Raw genomic sequence first — 19,245 nt, 5'->3', positions numbered from 1 at the left:
TCTCAAGAAAAGGCTCGAAAACGAAAGACATCAGGCTTGCGAAAAATGTCAACGAAGATAAAATAACTTTGGGTGAAGTATAGCTTTCTCAAATAAATATATTTGTCAATAATACCTTCCCAAAATAAACAAGCTTGATAAACATTGTCGGACACTTGGTAACCATAAAAATTGATTGCGCCTAAAGGCATCGTAGTATCACCTGATTTTAAGCAATTTATACTTCATTTAAAATTTCATCTCTCATTTTAGAAAAAGGCCTTTATTTTATTGCAGTACAAATATTGTTACGTACGTTTGGATTGAAGTGTATCCCGAGCAGTTGGCAAAGATCTAAATCAAAGAGACTAACTTGCCTAGTTAAGATGCAAAATTTAGGGGAGGACATTGAATACAAACAGAAAATAAGAAAACGTGACGTCATATTCACAAAAACGCGACACCAGAGAACAGTTCGAGGCGCGAAGAAAAAGTATACGGCCCAAAAATTTACTTTTCAGACATAGAGTTCCAGGTATGTCTAAGATGATCGCGACTACAATAAAACTGATATTGTACAACGGCGTATAGTTCCGTGTCGATATTAGAAGTAGTTGTAATTCGGTGAAATCAGCTATACTAAATGAAATACAAACCGTATAAGATAGAACAGACGTTGCGTAATACAATGTGTCATGTGATGGTATTATTTTTATAGACTATAGAGAATCTTAATTGTAATTGAAATTTACAACCGAACACAACATCGACAAGTTTAAAAACAAAGTTCGCTACATTATTGATAAAATGTAATGTGCGATGCTGCTCATGATACCTTTTTATTGTATCCATTTTGGAAAATAGCCAGGCTATGTCACTATACGTTAACAGATGAATCGTTGCAAGGAAATGAAGCATTTGGATATTTTTGAGAACGTTAGATTATCATTTGTCCTCATCTGTATTGACAGCTCAGTAACATTTCCACACGAGTTGCTTCAAACCAAAGATATAAATATCCTAAAGGAATGGGTAATCACGGTGCACATAGTTTTCTGGTTATCCAAATATAAAATATTCTCAACAAGAGACCATGAAATTAAAAATGCATATAGTCAAGGAATCAATATGAAGGCCTTAGTTCATACCAAATTACATTATGCACACTCGGGTGCGTTATACGGAATCCCGAGTCACGCCAAATATTTTCGGCCGTGTTTAGGGTTGAGGTTGACCATTCTAAGTCATGAATTTTGAAAAACAAATCATACGTATACTGCTAATGATGATAAATATTTGTGTTTTCATTACTTTCAGTAATAAAATATTAAACAAATAAGAGCGTTAGTTGACAAATAAGATGTCAATAATAATTATGTTTACAAACAATTCTGCTCATCTATAAAATTTCGCTTTTATTCGTGTCGGAGGTTCAGATTCCGGGACTTTTATGCAATTTTATAAAGACATGGTTAATTATACAAACAATACCAGCAGAAACGAATTAGAGAGTTACAACGCCACAATATCAACTGTGGATTACTGGCCGGAGTTCGGAGTGTTACAAGTAAGTATAAATTAAACTATAATATGCAGTCCAAGTTATTTCTGATTTACTATATTTTTTGAAAAAAAATTTGCATTTTTGAATGCAGCTTCTATTTCTTAGAACTCATTGCTTGGAATTAAATGTGTGTGTGTGTAATTCAATAAAAAAATGTTTTTCCTTTTCGAAACAAGTTCTTCACAAAGTAAATTTAAAAAAAAAATATGTCCAAGCCCCCTCTACTAATCAAAGGAACAAATTTGATTAAACAAAACAAAAAATCAGCAGTATATTTAATAATGTGTGCCAATGGCCCAAATAAATAAAACCAATGCTGTTTTATAAATATTATTATTGTGTCTATATCCATTCTAGTTATACAATCCTTCAAAACTATTTTCCAGTACTTTGAGTTCTCATATATTTTGCTGATAATTATTTTGGGATTGTTTGGAAATATTATTGTGATATCCTCCATCGTACTAGAGAAAAAAATTCACACGAGCGGAAATATTTTCATTATAAACTTGGCAGTTGCGGATCTTTTGGTGAGTATCAATAAGTTTTATTTGATCAAATCAGATTTGATCAAAAGAAACTTTTTCAATTTTACTCATTTTTGTAACATATGATACAATTGCCCAATTGATTATTCTGCAGCGGAATATTTGCATTTTACATAGAGAATGAATAATAAAATAGTAATAAATTTATAAACTAAAACTAGAAGTCGACATTTTAACGTATTAAGCGAATCTATTTAAATTCACTAGAATGTCAATATTGTTTATTTTTGGTTGCGACTGGTGCTCCAAAATGGAAATAGGTAGAATTGTTCCAAGTGTGTGCTGTGAAGAAGTGTAAAGACACAGCATTATTTTCTGTTTCATCGTATTTTTCGTAGTCTTAATTAATCAATATTATTTCTGGCAGGTGTGTTCAATAACTCTACCATCAGTAGCCGTGAACATTATTATCAAATCTAATGCACTCAGTCCTTTCTTATGCGATATCGTTGGATATATTGTTACGGCAACGTGCGCTTGTTCTGTGTGTAATTTATGTCTCATTGCAGTGAATAGGTAAGATGTGAATGTGGATACTTTAATAATTTATAACCTAGACGGAAATAAATCAGAATAGCATGGTCTTTTCTAAATTTTCTCCATTATAAATCTTTCACATTTTTGATGGTGTGTGCTTTCCGGGCCTGAAACGCTGGTCGATTATAGCTTGCTCAATCATGAAGTCCATGCATCTCGAAACAAACAAAAAAAAGTGGCTCTGCCATGGAATAGTTTTATGAGTTTGTCTTGCATAATGTGCAGATGGAAAACATTCTAGCAGCTAGCTATTAACAAACCATTATATTCAGTTGGTAAAAGATGAAATTATGACGAACACGCCTAGACTTTATTACGATTTACCAATCAAAAATCGTTTTCAGTCAGGTCATAGATATATTTGCTTTCGTTTGTTTTATTACATTTATTACCGATAACATAATCGCCTGTAGTAACATATTACGTAACTCGAAAATTGAAATCTATGTTATACAACGTGCAATAAATTTTCGCACGTCAAAAATGCGCTCTTTATTATACACCTACCAAAACTATCAACAGTACAATATTCAACGGATAGTTCAGTAGGTCATTCAATTCAAATTGCTGCACAGAGTATTTCTGATAGGATGAATTATGAACCTACCTAATACTACAAACATTTAACTTCTAAAACAATGCCACATGTCCATGTTATGTACAGATATTGGGCAGTCGTGCGCTCAGCTTCTTACAGACGTTTATTCACCCGAAAAATTGGATTGACCATGGCAATATCTGCATGGATATGGTCGATTTTACTTGTGTCTCCTACAGTACTTGGTTGGGGAGGATTAACGTACGTATTGTTATTCTACGTATTTTACAACTCGAAAAGAAATATTTGTAGCTCAATATTGCATTCGAAATTTTAATTATTCACTCTCTGGACTCTAGCCTAGGTTATATTTTTATTGCCGAGTTTATTTTGATGTTCAACCTAAATCAGCATGAACTTGAAATTGAAATTTGCCAGAGAATTTTGAATCTTTTCTTTTAATACAAACAGGTTTGATGCCAAAGCTTTGGTGTGTGGATGGTCGGATACAGCATCACTATCTTATTCAATATTTCTAATATTTGTCGGGGTTCTTTTACCGTTGGGAATAATTGCTTTCTCATATTATAAAATTTTCAGGTAATTTGCTGCAAGTTATCGTAAGAATGTACATAAATATTTGTCACAAGTGCTGCATCGTTTTAGAAATCGTACATCTCAAAGATGACTTGGTAATTTATGAACTTGCAGGCTTTGTCATGGGATTGCCTTCCTCCCCATGAGAATCCCATGGGGTGAAATTGACATTTTTCCTTATGGCAACTTGAGAAGCTACCCTTGGTTTTTATTTCTAGCTTTCTAAAACTTTTTGTATCTATTATTCGTTTTGTGGTGGAACATCGGATAGATAAATAAATAAATGCACTTTTAACTTTTACCAGACTTGGTCATGGGATTGTCACTCCCACAGAAACCCCACGAGAAACGTCCTGTGGAATTGGCTGGAAAAGGCATAAATTGTCATGGGATGGGACGGGAAAATTATGTCCCGTGGAAAATCCTGTTAATTGAACGCATTAGCCTGATCATTTTATTCATATTATGGAAAAATCAGATAATTTAATACATTCTACATAACCACGCCTGTTTGAGGTTTTATCCGTATTGTTTTGAATAATGCAACAATATACAATAAAATACGTAATCGGCATAATGGATTAGTGTGTAACTCATCTGCCAATATCAAGATAGTCATCTCGAAAATTCAGTTGTCTGGTTAGATTGTTAGCCGTCACTCCGATTGTTAGGAGTTAGCAAATTCATATCGTACATTTAAAATCTAGTATTGTTTTTAGTAACACAGTAATTCCGTTCAATTAAGTGACACCACGCAGCTTCGTTCGGATAATGACATGAAGATGCATTAGGAAACATATCCCTCCTTCAAAATCAAGCAAACATACATTATTTTTATATTTTTTTTATTGCATAGCACCGTTCGAGCTAGTGGCCGATGGACGCGGAACTTGGCATCAAACGGGAATAGTCTTAATTCTGGCGATAGAAAACGACGATCTATGCAGAGAGAGCGTAGTCTAATTTATACACTTGTATCAACTGTGATTGTTTTTTGCGTATGTTGGAGCCCTTATGCAATACACGTTTTAATTGATCCTGAACACATATCACCACACGCCAAGAAGGTAAACAAATAAATTTTCAATTTCATTCTATTGGAAGTGCAAGAGTATGTTTTTAACGCACTTTATATGCCTTCTGTTTATATAATTTCAGCACGTTCTTTAAAAATATTATTTTGAAGAGAGTTGAAAAATTTATTAGGTTTTATTAGGTTTCTACTGCAAGGGCCGAATATCTTCCATGGCATTTTTTGATTAAAATATTAACAAAGGTCATGCCTGTTTATAGTGTGCTCTCAATATTCAGAAATCACTTTGACGTAACATTAAATTGGAGTAAAATGCATTGATATTTTCACTGTAAACTTGAAAATGATTTGCTTAAATTTTTAAATTATAAGAGCGAAAGTGATTGCTCAAAAATTTTGAATCGTTCCAAACTTAATTTTGAGGTCTTGTGAAATTAGACTTAGCGAAAATGCCTTCCTAACACGACGAACAGCCACGAGCAACATCGTTTCGACTTAACATTGAGATGCCTTCAAACAAAACCAAAATGTATATCTTTACATAGTCTCAAAAGGTATTTAGAACAAAATCAAGTTTCGAAGTTTAACATATAATACTCGAAGTTGACAGTGTTTCCCGTTTTATTGGTACCAGTTGATTTACGATATAATTACGATGATTGCTACATAAAACACGATCCATCATTGACTGATCCACCAAAAATTGTACTTTGTATCTGATCATGTATATTTCAGTTTAACATTACATTCATGTGTGCTGCTGAATTCGGAAATGATATCTGATTTGATTGAATGTTCAATTCATAATAAACCAGGCCGAACAAGAGACCGTGATTCGTCATGTGATTAGGTCGTCTTATCCTTCTGAACGATAACAATACCATATCCTATCGTAAATGAAGGTCAAGTGCGTTGGATTTTAAAACTTAACGGCACATGGCCAAAACCATAGAAATCGAATTAACTCATTATTTTCGCATTATAGAAAAATTTCTGTCAAGATCACATACCACCTACTACCAATCACATACAAGTCAAATTTATGCATCTAACAAGTGTACCGGAATACAAATCCCCGCAGGAAATTGTATGGACCGGGTATAATAGGCAGATATCGAAAACAAACATCCGATGTCTTTCCATGATTCAATTTTAAATTTTCGTATTGAAATTTGATCCGGCTATAACCAACGGTGTACCAAAACACCGTTCAGACTTCAGTCGCCCTAATAGTAAATTTTGTTTTGTCATTAGGGAAACTTTATCCAAGAGGTTCGATCAATAAAGTAAGTTCACTGAAAATACTGATATATTGTGACATTATAAAAACAGCAACGTAGATTTAGTAAACATGATGTCATTTTTTAATAAGTTTTTTGATCTAAAACATTACTGTTGTTCTAATTAAACTTACATCTCGCGATAAACGATTATTGTAAATGTACGAATTCCGAGACAAAAGAACAGCTTATGGGCTTCATTGGAACTTGGTCAAAATTTGCTATAAATCGACGGGACGTTTAAAACAAATACCAATCGGCCGCCACTGTGAGTGGAACTAAAACCAAATAATATTTTCTTAAAATTTACTATGTAAATCTTATACTGTAAAATGTGGGTACAAATAGAGTTTGCTTATAAAATGTCTAGCTAGACTAGAAGTTTGAAATCAAACACGTTTTTACCAGGAGATTTCAAGAGTAAAGCGCGAGTGTTTGTTTACTTGTCAATTTGGCAGGTGAATATATTAAATCTTTTTTTTATACATCAATTTATTCTATTTTTATACTAATACGGAAGCAATTTTGTCACACCTCTCAATTTTATATCGAGCCAGATTTAATGATAGAAATAACAATGAAGTTTCATCTTATTAAGACAACAATTATGTCTATTATTATTTACGCCCGAGTGTGGGCTAAATCACCACCGCTAAATAAGTATTCTAAACAATTTCGATATTGGCTTTTGTCATATATAAATGATTCGTGGCTTATAAAATGCAATCAAATACTGGGTGTGGTATTACTTCTCACTGATTTTTTTAAGCTAAAAAGTTCAGAGCGTGTACCGGTTGAATAATGGTCAAAGTGAAAGCCACATTTATTGATCGAATTATCTCTCAAATTCAATTGCTCATTTATTTATTTTCTTTTGTATTTAAGGTGGGATTTGCCACTGAAAATTTTTTTTGGAACCAAACCGAAAACAAGAATATATCTTTTGATATTCTAAATATGTACATTTCTGAATGTCAAGTAACTTTCTCACAAAGTTATTAAATTCAATTTTTAATTAAAATAATTTGCGCGCTCAGTATAAACATTTGCTTGTTGTGTTTGTCAATCATGAATATTAATCGATGATAATTATGCTCTATAATATAGAAATGCTTGCTGATTTTAAACCACTTTTTTGGGCTCATTTTGAAATTAACGAAGGAGATGAGATACAATTCACATCACGTATATGCTACTTCTCGTTTTTTCAATTTAATGATAAATAATTGAGTTAAGAGATTGAGTTCCTCAGAATTTCCCCTCTCAAATGAATACCAACGATCGGAGTGTTGTCTTGGTCCCTTACCGAGTCTGGATCCATTTCTTTTTAAGCGGGGAATAATGAGATGCAGATGTTGCATGATATTATAAAATATTATAATGCCGTTCATATTCCGTGAAGCAACATGCTATACTTAGACACGGAGTGTACCTATGGATTGCTTTGATATTATGTTGTTCTTCTTATTGTTGTTGGTTTACGTGTCTATATATTTTAGCATCGCTCTCTTGTCGTTATCATGTTTTATTTTCCTCCCAAGATGTCGTTAGAGATGAATGTTGTTAATGTGTCTTATGCGAGATTAAAGCTATATATGTTCAATATATATACATATTAGAATTACGTAGAAATTACTTGTATATTTCGTTTCAAGTTTGGCTAATTAATATTATACCGAGCGTTAGAAAAGAGCTCAGACAAGTGGTGCTAAATTTTCAACGTTACGGTTTGGAGATTCCAGTCGCCCTTTTCCACATCTACCTTTATACACATTTAAGATTTTTACTTTTTCTTCTAGCTATTTCTATTTCTGACCACTAATAAATGAGCAACTACGCTTACAAATATCGTGTTAATAAAATCTTCGACAAGTTGCTTTCTTTCGTGTTTGTTTCCACAATTAAAGAAATAGTTTTTCTAACCAAGTAGGACTCGAGTAAACGACCATATTATAAAGGAATGCATAGTAAACGATACCTTTAAACACGAACATTTGACACTAATAGCAACTGATTAATTATAAATATGAATAATAACGTCGGAGCCAACATTTAAATCCAACTGCAACTGAAATAAGCTATAAAAATGTTATTCTAATCGTGTACTATATTTTTTATTTTTTGTTTCAAGAAAGGCTATAAAAAAGGTGACTATATAACTAATGTTTCCAACTTATGTACAGGTTCTTGTTTGGCTGGCATTAAGTAACTCCAGCGCCAATTTTATTATTTATGGAACTCTAAATCCTGCTTTCAAGAAAAGATATCGTAAATTATTTCAATTTATATTCCGTTGCATCAAGAGAGGAACTTCGTCCAGACGACAAAGTGCGAGGTATAAAAAATAATCATATAATATACAAAAATTATTAAAAATACGATTATTCAATTAAAACTCCTCTTAAATATAACCTGATGTATATATAATAAATTTATCTTAACTCAAGAAAGAAATGATGAATATTTCACATTAATACTTTATGGTTTCCGAATAACTATGCCCTAACGTGCATAGTAAGCTTCCAGGCCCTATTTATCCGTAGTTACTTAGTGTAGCAAACAATTTAGTCTCGCCATGGTTGATTTATGCAACATAGATGCCCTTTTTTAGTTGCATTTCTTTTATTCAGTGGCTGTAGTTCTCCAGGGACAGGAGATCGTTCTCGGATTAAAAACGCAGGAAATTCTCCAATCGCGGTAAATGAATCTTTTAATATTCAAACGTTTTCTGTCTCATGTTTCTTTTATTTAAAAAAGTGACGAATCATGTCTCTCCATTATCTTGACATGCTGTTCCTTCTTTTCAATCAAGCATTAAATCGGAGATGTTAGATAATGTATAAATTCAGTTAATAATATATTTTAATGTCGTCAGTGAGCAAAATCTAGAAAACAGTAACTATTTTTACGCACAGTGACGAATGCGCCTACCAAATTCATAACAATATTTTCGAAATTGTACGTACTCTGACGTAAACATTTTTTAATATATTTTGTCCGACCTTTGTCTAATTTCATGTTAATTACTGTTCCGCTTAATAACACGTGTCGCGGCTCGATAACTACTATTGGCTTATGGACCACCCTGGAATGCCCTTTTTTATTTATTATTTTGTTTGTACATGGTGTATCTTCAGTGTGATGGAAAAATAAACTTTTGATAACGGATTAACAATCGATTTACAAGATACACTTTAGAAGATTAAAACGATGTATTTTTTTTTTTAATATTAGAATTTTTTTTTTATTATAGCTTCGAGAGCTCAATCGACCATCGGAAAGTCGTGAATATAATTTAATAAGAGCACTCAACAATTCCACGGTAGATTCCCAGACACGGGATGAATTGAAGGTTTTCAAAGGCGTCAGGTTGGCCTAATTGGCAACATTTAGGTGAATAATACTCATGTAGATAGTTCTATCAAAACGAATCAATAAGCTTCAACCCAAATTACAATGTTACAAATTACAATTACGTTACAACTTATAATCAATATTGCTACTTTTAAGCTATTCAATTTTCAACGTATTGTTGTATTATAAATTAGAACTTGACTTTACCCATCTCAATACTTATATTTTTATGTCAATGCAAGTAAGAATCTACTTTGTTGCTCAATAGTTTAACATTATTAATATTTTGCAAGTTGTTTATTTGTACGCATAAATGAATATGTATACTATTTGTTGGGTAATTAAAAAATAGTTGGTTTGAAAAAGTCAATTTTATTTTTATTTTTTATCCAGAATATTACAGCAGATGTCGAGTGACCTGGTTCAACGAATTCTACTTACTGCTTGATGATTTTATTTATTTATCTATATATATCTCAACAGCATATGTTTATTTCGCGGGTACAGAATTACCAATGAAAAGACAATATTTATAACAACACGTTTTGCGTTTGATAAAAAAATACAGGGGCGTGATCTTATAACAGGTTATTTCTCTACTCATTAAGGACAAGCAAAATATACTGAGAGAATTCATATCAACTGTTTTTATATACAAAATAATTTATATATACAAAGTTTATAGTTTACGAATATTAGGTCATTCAAGGCATATTACTAATATTGCAATTTTGTTTACTTTACAGTGCATTAAGAGAGACTTTTTCCCAAAAATATGACAGTTGAGAGAAATAAAAAATGAGTGTGCAGGCAGGGACTATTTCGGACCAATCCGTATGCGGATCCGCGTATAAAATATGCATAAAAAAACTTATTTTTAGCAAGGATGTTTATGAACAAATAAAGACACATCGTCGAACGTTTACAAAAGCTGTTTTTGTGGAAGAAATCAGCAAGTGCAAAGAAACAGAATTCCTGAGTGGAGTTTATAGAATAAACACATGCGACTTACCTACTTTTTACAATGATAAGAAATTTATTTGATGAATATTTAGGTATCGTGATTGTATAAACAAATGAGAAACATCCGAAATACGCTTCTGGCCCGGATTGCTATCATTCTTCATTTAGGTATCTCGGTTCAAAGGTCCGTCATCTGATTGTTTGTCAACGTATGTTGTTTACTTTTCACCTTACGCTGAGAACATATTATGAAACTTCTATGTTACGGGTGTCGAAATTCACATGTAGTGGGCTGATTTCCTTCAAAAAAGCGTCTTTTCCATCTTTGTGAATTTCCATATTCTCGTAGCCTATAGTTTCACTACGCTACGTTTGAGGAAATACAAAACTCTTAAGTTTCCTAAGAGTGCATATATTAATTAAGTTATCTTTTCGTCGAACGAATAACGTAATAATATAAATGATTGATTTGTGGTGCGTGACAGGTACTTGAGAATAGGCGATGAATTCGAACACTATCGAATCGACGTTTTGTCGAAATAACTTGTGTTAGTATGGCATAAGTCTGTAGTTGGAGGTAGTATAAATGAACCTTATGTATATCAAAGAAATATAAAAATAAAACAAGGAAAATATGAATCAATCTTATATGTGGGCAAATTCTAGCGATAGCGTCGATATAACAACGGGAACAAGGATAAACTACTGGCCGCAATTTGGAGTCTTGCAAGTTAGTATAATTTCAATTTAAACATATATAAGCATAGTTAAGGTTGAAAATCGTTGGCGAACTGTTGTTGCATATGTATTTTGCTTACGGCTTACTCCCGTAAGTCAGGGTAGTGAGAAAAAAAAAAATTACAATCGACTTCGACTCTAGTTGGGAAATTATAATGCCGACTCCGATTCCAAGGAGTACATGCTAAGCCGTGCTGATATATATTCTGGATGAAAGTTCTAGTGCTAGAAATAATCAGCCCAGCCTCAAGCGAGGTAGATTATGTTTGCCGAACAAAAACTTATTAGATCACTTTTAAATCGCTTTTGTATGCCTAATGACAAAGGTTTAAGTTTAAGACTAATATTGCCCTTGCTATAACCTGATTCTGGCACAGCTAGAGAGTATATTCCAGGTTTCAACCCATTCTATTTTTTCAATGATTAAACGAGTGTAGGTATACTGGATGTTCAACTTCAGTTGTAAGTTATATCGCGGCATAAAACAGTTTCTCGAGAATAAACATTGCCAAATAGTTAAACTACCATTTCTTATATAAAAGTATGGCTGAATAATTCTAGAAGCCCATACTACACCTAGCTAGAACTATAATTTTGTCAAAAAAAATTATTAGCGTTTCTCAGCTTCACTGTAAGGCCATGTTATAATTTTATCTTTACTGCTTCCCAATACAAGTCGTACTATAATTCAGTCGTGGTTGTAGCGTTTTAATGCGCAAATCATGGTTACCGAAAAGGCCTGTCTGCTAGTAATTTTTAAAGTTACAAAATTACAAAACAAAATTTTTAGGTGACAGTTTGTTTACAATTGCAATTTAAATATATTTTTACATTTAATTTTCCAGTACTTCGAATTTGCTTATATCGTCTCAATAATTGCATTGGGGTCTCTCGGAAATCTTGTCGTCATATTTTCTATTATTCTGGACAAGAAAGTGCATTCTGGAGGGAATATATTTATTATAAATCTAGCAATAGCGGATTTTTTCGTAAGTTACTTTTACATACTCGTATATATTATCAAATGAACATAATTTTTTCCTGAAACCTCAGGTGACAGTTTGTCAGACATGTAAATACTTCTAAACCAAATTAAAATATAGGACGAGTTTTATTATCCATACGATTGCCGTTTCACATAACACACTAAAAAAAATATTTGCAAAATTGTTGTCAAATTTTACTTCATTGTATTTATAAGTCTAAATCTGCATTATGATATTTTACAACTGATTGCAATATGAAGCGGGGGATTGGAAAGCTTGTTTTACGAAATAACTTGGCTACAAATACTGACCTATTTCGTGTAAAAACGTTGTAGCCTATTCTTGACAAAGCTCAATTCTTTTTTAGAATTAGTATTCAAAGAAATACCAACTCTCAGCTTTTTGAAACCTACTGTTAAGTTTGTGTCTTCTTATTTTATGTCACAAGATATGCTCAATCACACTTCCATGTATAGCTGTCACAATAATAAAGACGAAGCGAGTTGTCGATGATATATTCTGTGAGGTGGTCGGATTTATTGTGACCGCAACTTGTGCTTGTTCACTGTGTAATTTAGCCCTAATCGCTGCTAATAGGTAAGTTAACGCAACGTCACTGTTGTAACAGTACGAAAAGTATGTAATGTAATTTCCTAATTTATCGCTGTCGTCGTCAAATATACCAAGCTGACCATTATAACAAAAAATCAACAATATTTTACTTTTTTTTTTTAAATGTCTTCAATATTTTCGAATGTTCGAGCTTTTATTCAATTATAAAATTAATATTTTCGAGCTTTTGTTCAATTATAATAATAATATATTATGAAGTGATAAGATAGTCCATTCCTCTTCATTATTACATGTTTTTAGATACTGGGCTATTGTGAAGTCTTCTTGCTACAGACAAATGTTTTCCAAAAGAGCTGGACTTTGTTTGGCAATGTCAGCATGGATATGGTCAATTGCTATTACGATGCCAACAGTACTGGGATGGGGAGATATCGCGTAAGCTTATACGCAATAATAATTTATTTTGAATTCAGCAAGACTTCTGGCGTGTAAAACATTTATTAAACAGCACTCTATTCTATGATTATTGAAGATGGATAAAATAAGTTTCGAGTGAAATTTGCCAATTGTTCGATTTTTATATTTTTAGGTACGATGCAAAGTCTCTAATATGTGGTTGGCATGATGCAGCATCCCTTTCGTATGCAATTTTCCTCATTGTGATTGCGGTAGTTTTACCTCTTGGAACGATAATCTTCAGTTATTACAATATATTTAGGTAAAGCTAGTGTTTAATTAATATTTACGCGAATTGGAAATCTGTGCAATCAAATGTGTAATATTTACCAGTCAAAATTTCAGGCATAAGACGGTGCTAATAATTATGTAGGAAATGAAATCGGGCAACTACTTTGTTTCAGGTGCACTCTTAACAATGAATGGTTAAAAGTGTTAAAAACACAGTTACTATCCTTATGTACTCCTTACAGTATAAAGTAACACAGTAACCTGTAAATCCTAAAGAGGCAAATAAGCCGTTAAACTATCGCCAAAAACACGTTCAAATAACTACAAACCAGTAAATCATCGCGTAAATTCAAAAACAAAGGTAGAGGTGGTCAGTAATGCTATGGCCACATTCAGGCCGTCACGATAGTTCAGCATCCTAGACTGAATGTGGCGGACTAAAACATATTGTTTTTGCGGGGGTCTATGAAGCATGAAAACATTCATTTTGTGGTGCGTTTTGATGGCTTCGATTGACATAACAATCGGGGCCCTCGTACCATTTGCATCGCGTCATATATGGGTGTCTTGTTCTGAATCCAATTTCATATTAACTGACTTTATCATATTAGGTATGCAAAACCAGATTCAAATATTTTTTTTAAATAATGACAGAGAGGTTCGGTCAAGTTTGCAAGACGTGCGAAGTTTGGGAAAAAGAAGTATCTCATCACAGTCAAGTAGATCGAGATCTTTAACTAAGGAGCGAAATCTAGTTTACACGCTCATGACGACTGTGGTTGTATTTTTTGTTTGCTGGACACCATACGCCGCGCATGCTTTGGTTAATCCTTCGAATGTGAAGCCTCATGTTAAAAAGGTAACATCCTTTTATAGTTGGAAAACATATTTTAAATTCATTTCCGATGCCATAACATATGTATTCACTCCTGAATGAACTTAATCAGAATTGCCATTGCTGATTCAAGAAATGAAAAATTATAAAACAGGAATTGTAATGGAGACAAATAATTACATAATGAACAAGAAATAATCTACCGTGTTTCCCCAAAAATAAGACAGCGTATTATTTCAATTTTCTTTCAAAAAATAACAGTAGGGCTTATTTTGGGGGAATGTTTTTATTTTCATTTAAAGAATTACGAGATTTTCAAAATATGAAAACCGATATCCATTTACCTCTAAATAACACGTTTTTATTTATAAATAACTGCTCAATATAGATTATTAATCTTTTAAAGCGAGTAGGAAAGATTTCTTGCTATCGATTAGGTCAAAGTCGACTAGTTTACAAACTTTCTTTTTTAGGTGCTCGTTTGGTTAGCGCTCAGCAATTCTTGCGTCAATTTTATAATCTACGGAGTCATGAACCAGGCATTCAAGAAGAGATACAAAAAACTCTTTAATTTTATATTTCAGTGTGGAAAGTGTGATCAGTCAGCATCCATGCAACTGGGTTATGCTTCTGCAAATTCTTAATAAAAATCTACACCGTATCGTGCTCAATTTGAACACAATCCCTATTTCATAAAACCGTAACAAAGCAAGTTCTACACCCACTGGCAGAAATCAAGCCTAGCAGCAGTCTATGATGCAATTTTAGCAATATAATCTCATCTCTTAATACTAGGTAGATTGCCACTGCCTTATAACAGCTGAACAACAGCAACATTTCAAGTTTGTCATCACAAAACCGTTTGATTTTATGCAAATTCCAAGTCCCGCGCGGATGATGATTTATGCGTCCAGTCTCAACATTAATACCAAACTACCAAATGATTCGAGTCACAACTGTAGCATCAGATCTTTTACAAGACCAACATTGCTGAAAGCGATCGCAGAACCCCCGCACGGTGCGCCATTTTTAATTTTGATAACGTTATCACACAAAACGTCAACGTGAAAAACGAATCCCATGGAGTATAACATAAATTTTTGAAATAAATAAAAGTATAATAGCTTTCTAGCAAAAACAACAACCTTCAAACACTGATTTCAAAGCAATTGGTCCAGTAGGTAAAAAGGAAAGCAATAGGTTCACAACAGCAAAAGAAAAGAATACTAATAACAACCACAACAATTCAACAAAATGATCCATCGGTACATTTCGTGTCCAAAAAAAGTTATTGCTTTTTGGCGATCTTCTCCATCTTTGAAAAATTTCAAGTTGTTTTTACCCTTAGTTGTGAAGAAAAGCGATTTTTAACTAACAAAAAGACTGACGACAATAACAACGATTTAGCAAAACGAACCACGTCGTATCAAGCAAATTGAAATATTTGTAGCTAAAACACGCTTGTGTACGGGATCCCTATTGCGGTCCAGCATTTAAATATATCCGTTCAAAGGTCTGTCAGCCGATTAATTGTCAATGGTATAGTAAGTTGACTTTTTAACTCGCATTGAAAACATATGGAACTTTTCTGTTGCGGAAGTCAAAATAAATACGTATTTTAAATCTATTCTACATATTAAAGCTGGATAGTTTAGATCCGAATCCATTATATTGAGTGACCCCAAAAACGGAACCCAGTTTATTTGGAACATATTGTATTGGTTCCGTTTCTGTGGGTCACCCTGGTCTATGTACTTTTATCATGAACAAACAGCAAATGGGTCGATTTTTTTTTGATTAATATTTATATTATATGCGACTGTCAAAATTAAAATTTTGAAGTATTCGGCAATTTTTCAAGCGTGTGTTTCAATATTCTCGTAATCTACCTCCTTTGCTGCTGTTTCAGGAAATACCAATGTAATTTATTATAAGTTATATTTTCCTCGAACGAATAATTATGATAATACAATATGGTTGAGTTGTGGGGAGTGACAGGTACTTGAAAATAGGTGATGAATTCGAACATAATTGAGTCCATCCTTTGCCAAAATATTTTGTATTTGTTATGCCGATCTGTAGTTTGTTGGGCAGTTGAGATTTCATATATACTTGAAAAAATATCGGAATTTTATAAAGATATATATATATATATAGCATGAATATTTTCAAATATGAGACTACAATGAGATTATATTATATGATACTATCTGATCTGAACTTTGGTAAAATTATAGGCCTTATTATTTGTAACTGAAAAAGCATTGAGGATTGCTAGCCAGAAATAGCGTGATGCTAAATCATTTTTCTTAATACGAGAAAAAGATTGCGTCAGATTATTTTTTAGTAGACGGACTTTGGTGACAATGTAGTTCGGCACGAAAATTTTTTTGAGATAATGTAGTTTCGTGAGAATCAAGTTTTGTAGTAACATTCATGTGCGATAATGGAGTTATGTAAAAATGAACTATAGCGTAAATCTAGGTTTTTAAAGAACAGAGTATTTTGCAGAAAAAAATGTTGCATTAAGGTAACTCAAGTCGTAGTTTGTTCGGTTCATTGTGTATAAAATGGTTTATATATTATATTAAAAATATTGGAGACAGTTTCGGATAACGTTTTCGTGACATCGATTCCAATATACCAACCTTAATACGACTTAAGATATATATCAAGTTTTCAAGATTTCAGCAATAATTATGATTTTATCAATTAGTCTAACGGAAAAAATTTATAGAAACAATATACATCAATCCCGTTTGATGGTACGCCGGGATCTCAATATTTAAGAAACCGTATATGCCATACTAAGAAGATACGTTTGTACTTCAATAATGAAACAATCTGGCTGGTGTGACTGCAACTGATCTTAATCCGCTTGAGCAATTTTGGAGATAATTTTCTAACATGATTTGTCTCCCTGGCTTCAGCAACTGAAACTCTCATACTCTTTCCATTTTCTTTTAGGATTCAAGTCCTTGCGTCGTGCAAATTTGGGTACTAATTATGTGTACCAGGTTACGGTTAGGCCATAATTTTATTTTCATTTTTTCCCTTTTTTAGTTTCATTACGAGTTTAGGGATCTTTTTATGTTAGCCAAGTGAATATACCCCCTGCCACAGGCTTCTGTCCCTTACCACAACTTGATGTAAAGTAGGCGAACAAAATTAGTTATCCCCATATTGTACACATACTTCTGGAGCTCCCAAATTTGTATAAAAATAAGGAGTAATTAAATTTTAGAATTACCTAGTATTCATGGAAGACTAAAATATTCACTGCGTGTGATATTTAATAAAATGCGTGGTATTTATATGTTAACTGAATTGTGAATACATCGTTGCAGTATGTCTGCAATTTTAGGATTGTTCGTTCTTTAATATAATAGTTTCATTTGATGGCTGTACGTGGAGTGTTTTCCACAATTCATGTTAGTTTGTAGTATTTTACAGTAATTGAGAATAAAGTATTTTCTTTTACTTCGAATTTAACTGAATCCCACGACCCCACCCATAGTACTAACACTTGGCTATCTTAAAATGCAGTAGTACTAGGATTTTTCAAAAAACTAATAGATAGTTTTCTAGTTTTGATCTGACGTACAACACTGAATCACGTCATGAAAAATAATTGTAATCTATTATAATCTATATTTTTCCCGCTGAAGTATACAAAAAATTCACTTTATGAAAACAGAAATCTATATTTTACGACGAGTCGTTTTATAGACGTAATTACTCAAAACACGTCAACAATAGAAACAAATTATCGGAAGACGCCAAGTACCAATAAAAAATCTGTTTGTTTGTATGAGTAAGGAAGCATTTATGGGCTATGTCATACCTTACGTTTGGTTAGTGTCGATATAGTCGTTGAAATGATCTTTTATATAAGTATAATCGTCTACATGTGCGTATGCAAAGCTCATTTTATATTTCGAATAAAAGCATTTGAATTTCGGTTGGTTGAAAAGTAGAAAATTAATGAACTTATAGAATGAATAACACAGAAGAGATTTATTGGTCAGAAATTGGAGCTTTGCAGGTAAGATTAATTTTAATGTGTTCCAAATATATATGTATGATCTATTCGCCTATAATATTGTTTTCATGAATAATCAAATTTTATTGCAGTATGAATCTATAGATCAAAGTATGTGAATCATGTGCAGAATTGAATTACAAGAGTTTGCAATAATATTATAATTAGAAAGTACAAGTGATTAAAATATAAATTCTCGCATTCTTGCATGAATCAATCAGTACATAAAAACTGATCAAAAAGTATCTTAAAGTGAAGTTCAAACTCGCAGTTGCTCATAAATGTGCAAAAACAAATAAATACATGAAGTTGCAAGCGCACCAAACATATCGTATGGATATTGTTTGACTAGATCATTTATTTCCTATTGACGTACTGAAAACAATTTATAAGATAAGAATTATTGCCAGAAGGTCGATTACACCTGAAAGTAATTAGATAAATAAGTACACATATAGTATGCGACGTGCCATCTGGTTAATTCAAAATGAAATTTCAAGTTTCAAATTAATTGATAGTTTATTGAAAATGAACATTTGAAGAATTTCTTTTTTCAATTGTAAGAATAGCCATATCGATAAGATCGCTGTTTTGGAAATACACTACATTTTCCTCGATAACAAAACAATTTCATGATTGTCGTTCATTTAGGTTTTTCTTACGCGGACTTATTAATCATGTACCCTTTCTAAAGCCCAGTTTGAAAAATCAACCGTTGTTCGGAAATCCGATTTGTGAATGTCTGTTTGGTATTACTGTAGAACAATATTGGCCGTAGGTATAGAAAATTCCATCTGTATCAAAAGTGCACATCATAAAACAGTTTTGAAATTAGTTGAGGTATAATATTTGCATTTTGTCTTTTTTTTAAATTGTAAATACAAATGTATTGCTGTGAATGTGATTAAACAAAACTCTAGCCAAATCACCAACTTATATATTTTGTGTTTTAGTGCCTCGAAGCTGTATACCTATTCGCAGTGATCATAAT

At 32.5% G+C, this 19,245-nt stretch overlaps 3 protein-coding genes across 4 annotated transcripts in view; 2 read left to right on the top strand and 1 right to left on the bottom strand.

The window, feature by feature from the left end:
• LOC120335510 (H/ACA ribonucleoprotein complex subunit 2-like protein) overlaps positions 1–19,245 on the bottom strand; it is a 33,729-nt gene that overhangs the window by 8,619 nt on the left and 5,865 nt on the right. The window lies entirely within an intron of this gene.
• LOC120335507 (melatonin receptor type 1B-A-like) lies at positions 1,325–10,151 on the top strand. 2 transcript variants are annotated; one of them, XM_039403015.2, is made up of 10 exons: positions 1,325–1,546; positions 1,930–2,073; positions 2,459–2,607; positions 3,293–3,427; positions 3,638–3,766; positions 4,620–4,830; positions 8,260–8,411; positions 8,707–8,773; positions 9,330–9,469; positions 9,824–10,151. In XM_039403015.2, exons 1-9 carry the CDS (start codon positions 1,430–1,432, stop codon positions 9,453–9,455), a joined length of 1,230 nt encoding a protein of 409 aa, XP_039258949.2. In that variant the 5' UTR covers positions 1,325–1,429; the 3' UTR covers positions 9,456–9,469; positions 9,824–10,151. The 2 variants fall into 2 exon arrangements, with proteins under 2 accessions (XP_039258949.2, XP_039258950.2); XM_039403016.2 differs by lacking the exon at positions 3,293–3,427.
• LOC120335508 (melatonin receptor type 1C-like) lies at positions 10,986–14,934 on the top strand. The gene is made up of 7 exons (XM_039403017.2): positions 10,986–11,123; positions 11,977–12,120; positions 12,566–12,714; positions 12,991–13,125; positions 13,280–13,408; positions 14,032–14,236; positions 14,686–14,934. The coding sequence occupies exons 1-7, from the start codon at positions 11,028–11,030 to the stop codon at positions 14,854–14,856; spliced, it is 1,029 nt and encodes a 342-aa protein (XP_039258951.2). The 5' UTR covers positions 10,986–11,027; the 3' UTR covers positions 14,857–14,934.

The sequence above is a fragment of the Styela clava genome, chromosome 2 (genome assembly GCF_964204865.1).
Source record: "Styela clava chromosome 2, kaStyClav1.hap1.2, whole genome shotgun sequence".
In the NCBI taxonomy this organism is placed as follows: Eukaryota; Metazoa; Chordata; class Ascidiacea; order Stolidobranchia; family Styelidae; genus Styela; species Styela clava.
Note: the sequence above shows the minus strand (reverse complement) of the source record. Positions and strands in the feature narration are given on the sequence as shown.

Excerpts from the sequence above, each read along its gene's own strand:
- LOC120335507 (XM_039403015.2), top strand. The coding sequence starts at position 1,430 with ATGCAATTTTATAAAGACATGGTTAATTATACAAACAATACCAGCAGA. Across the intron at positions 2,074-2,458 it reads TGGCAGTTGCGGATCTTTTG|GTGTGTTCAATAACTCTACC; the intron begins GTGAGTATCAAT and ends TATTTCTGGCAG. Across the intron at positions 3,767-4,619 it reads TCATATTATAAAATTTTCAG|CACCGTTCGAGCTAGTGGCC; the intron begins GTAATTTGCTGC and ends TTTATTGCATAG.
- LOC120335508 (XM_039403017.2), top strand. The coding sequence starts at position 11,028 with ATGAATCAATCTTATATGTGGGCAAATTCTAGCGATAGCGTCGATATA. Across the intron at positions 13,409-14,031 it reads AGTTATTACAATATATTTAG|AGAGGTTCGGTCAAGTTTGC; the intron begins GTAAAGCTAGTG and ends AAATAATGACAG. Across the intron at positions 14,237-14,685 it reads TGAAGCCTCATGTTAAAAAG|GTGCTCGTTTGGTTAGCGCT; the intron begins GTAACATCCTTT and ends TTTCTTTTTTAG.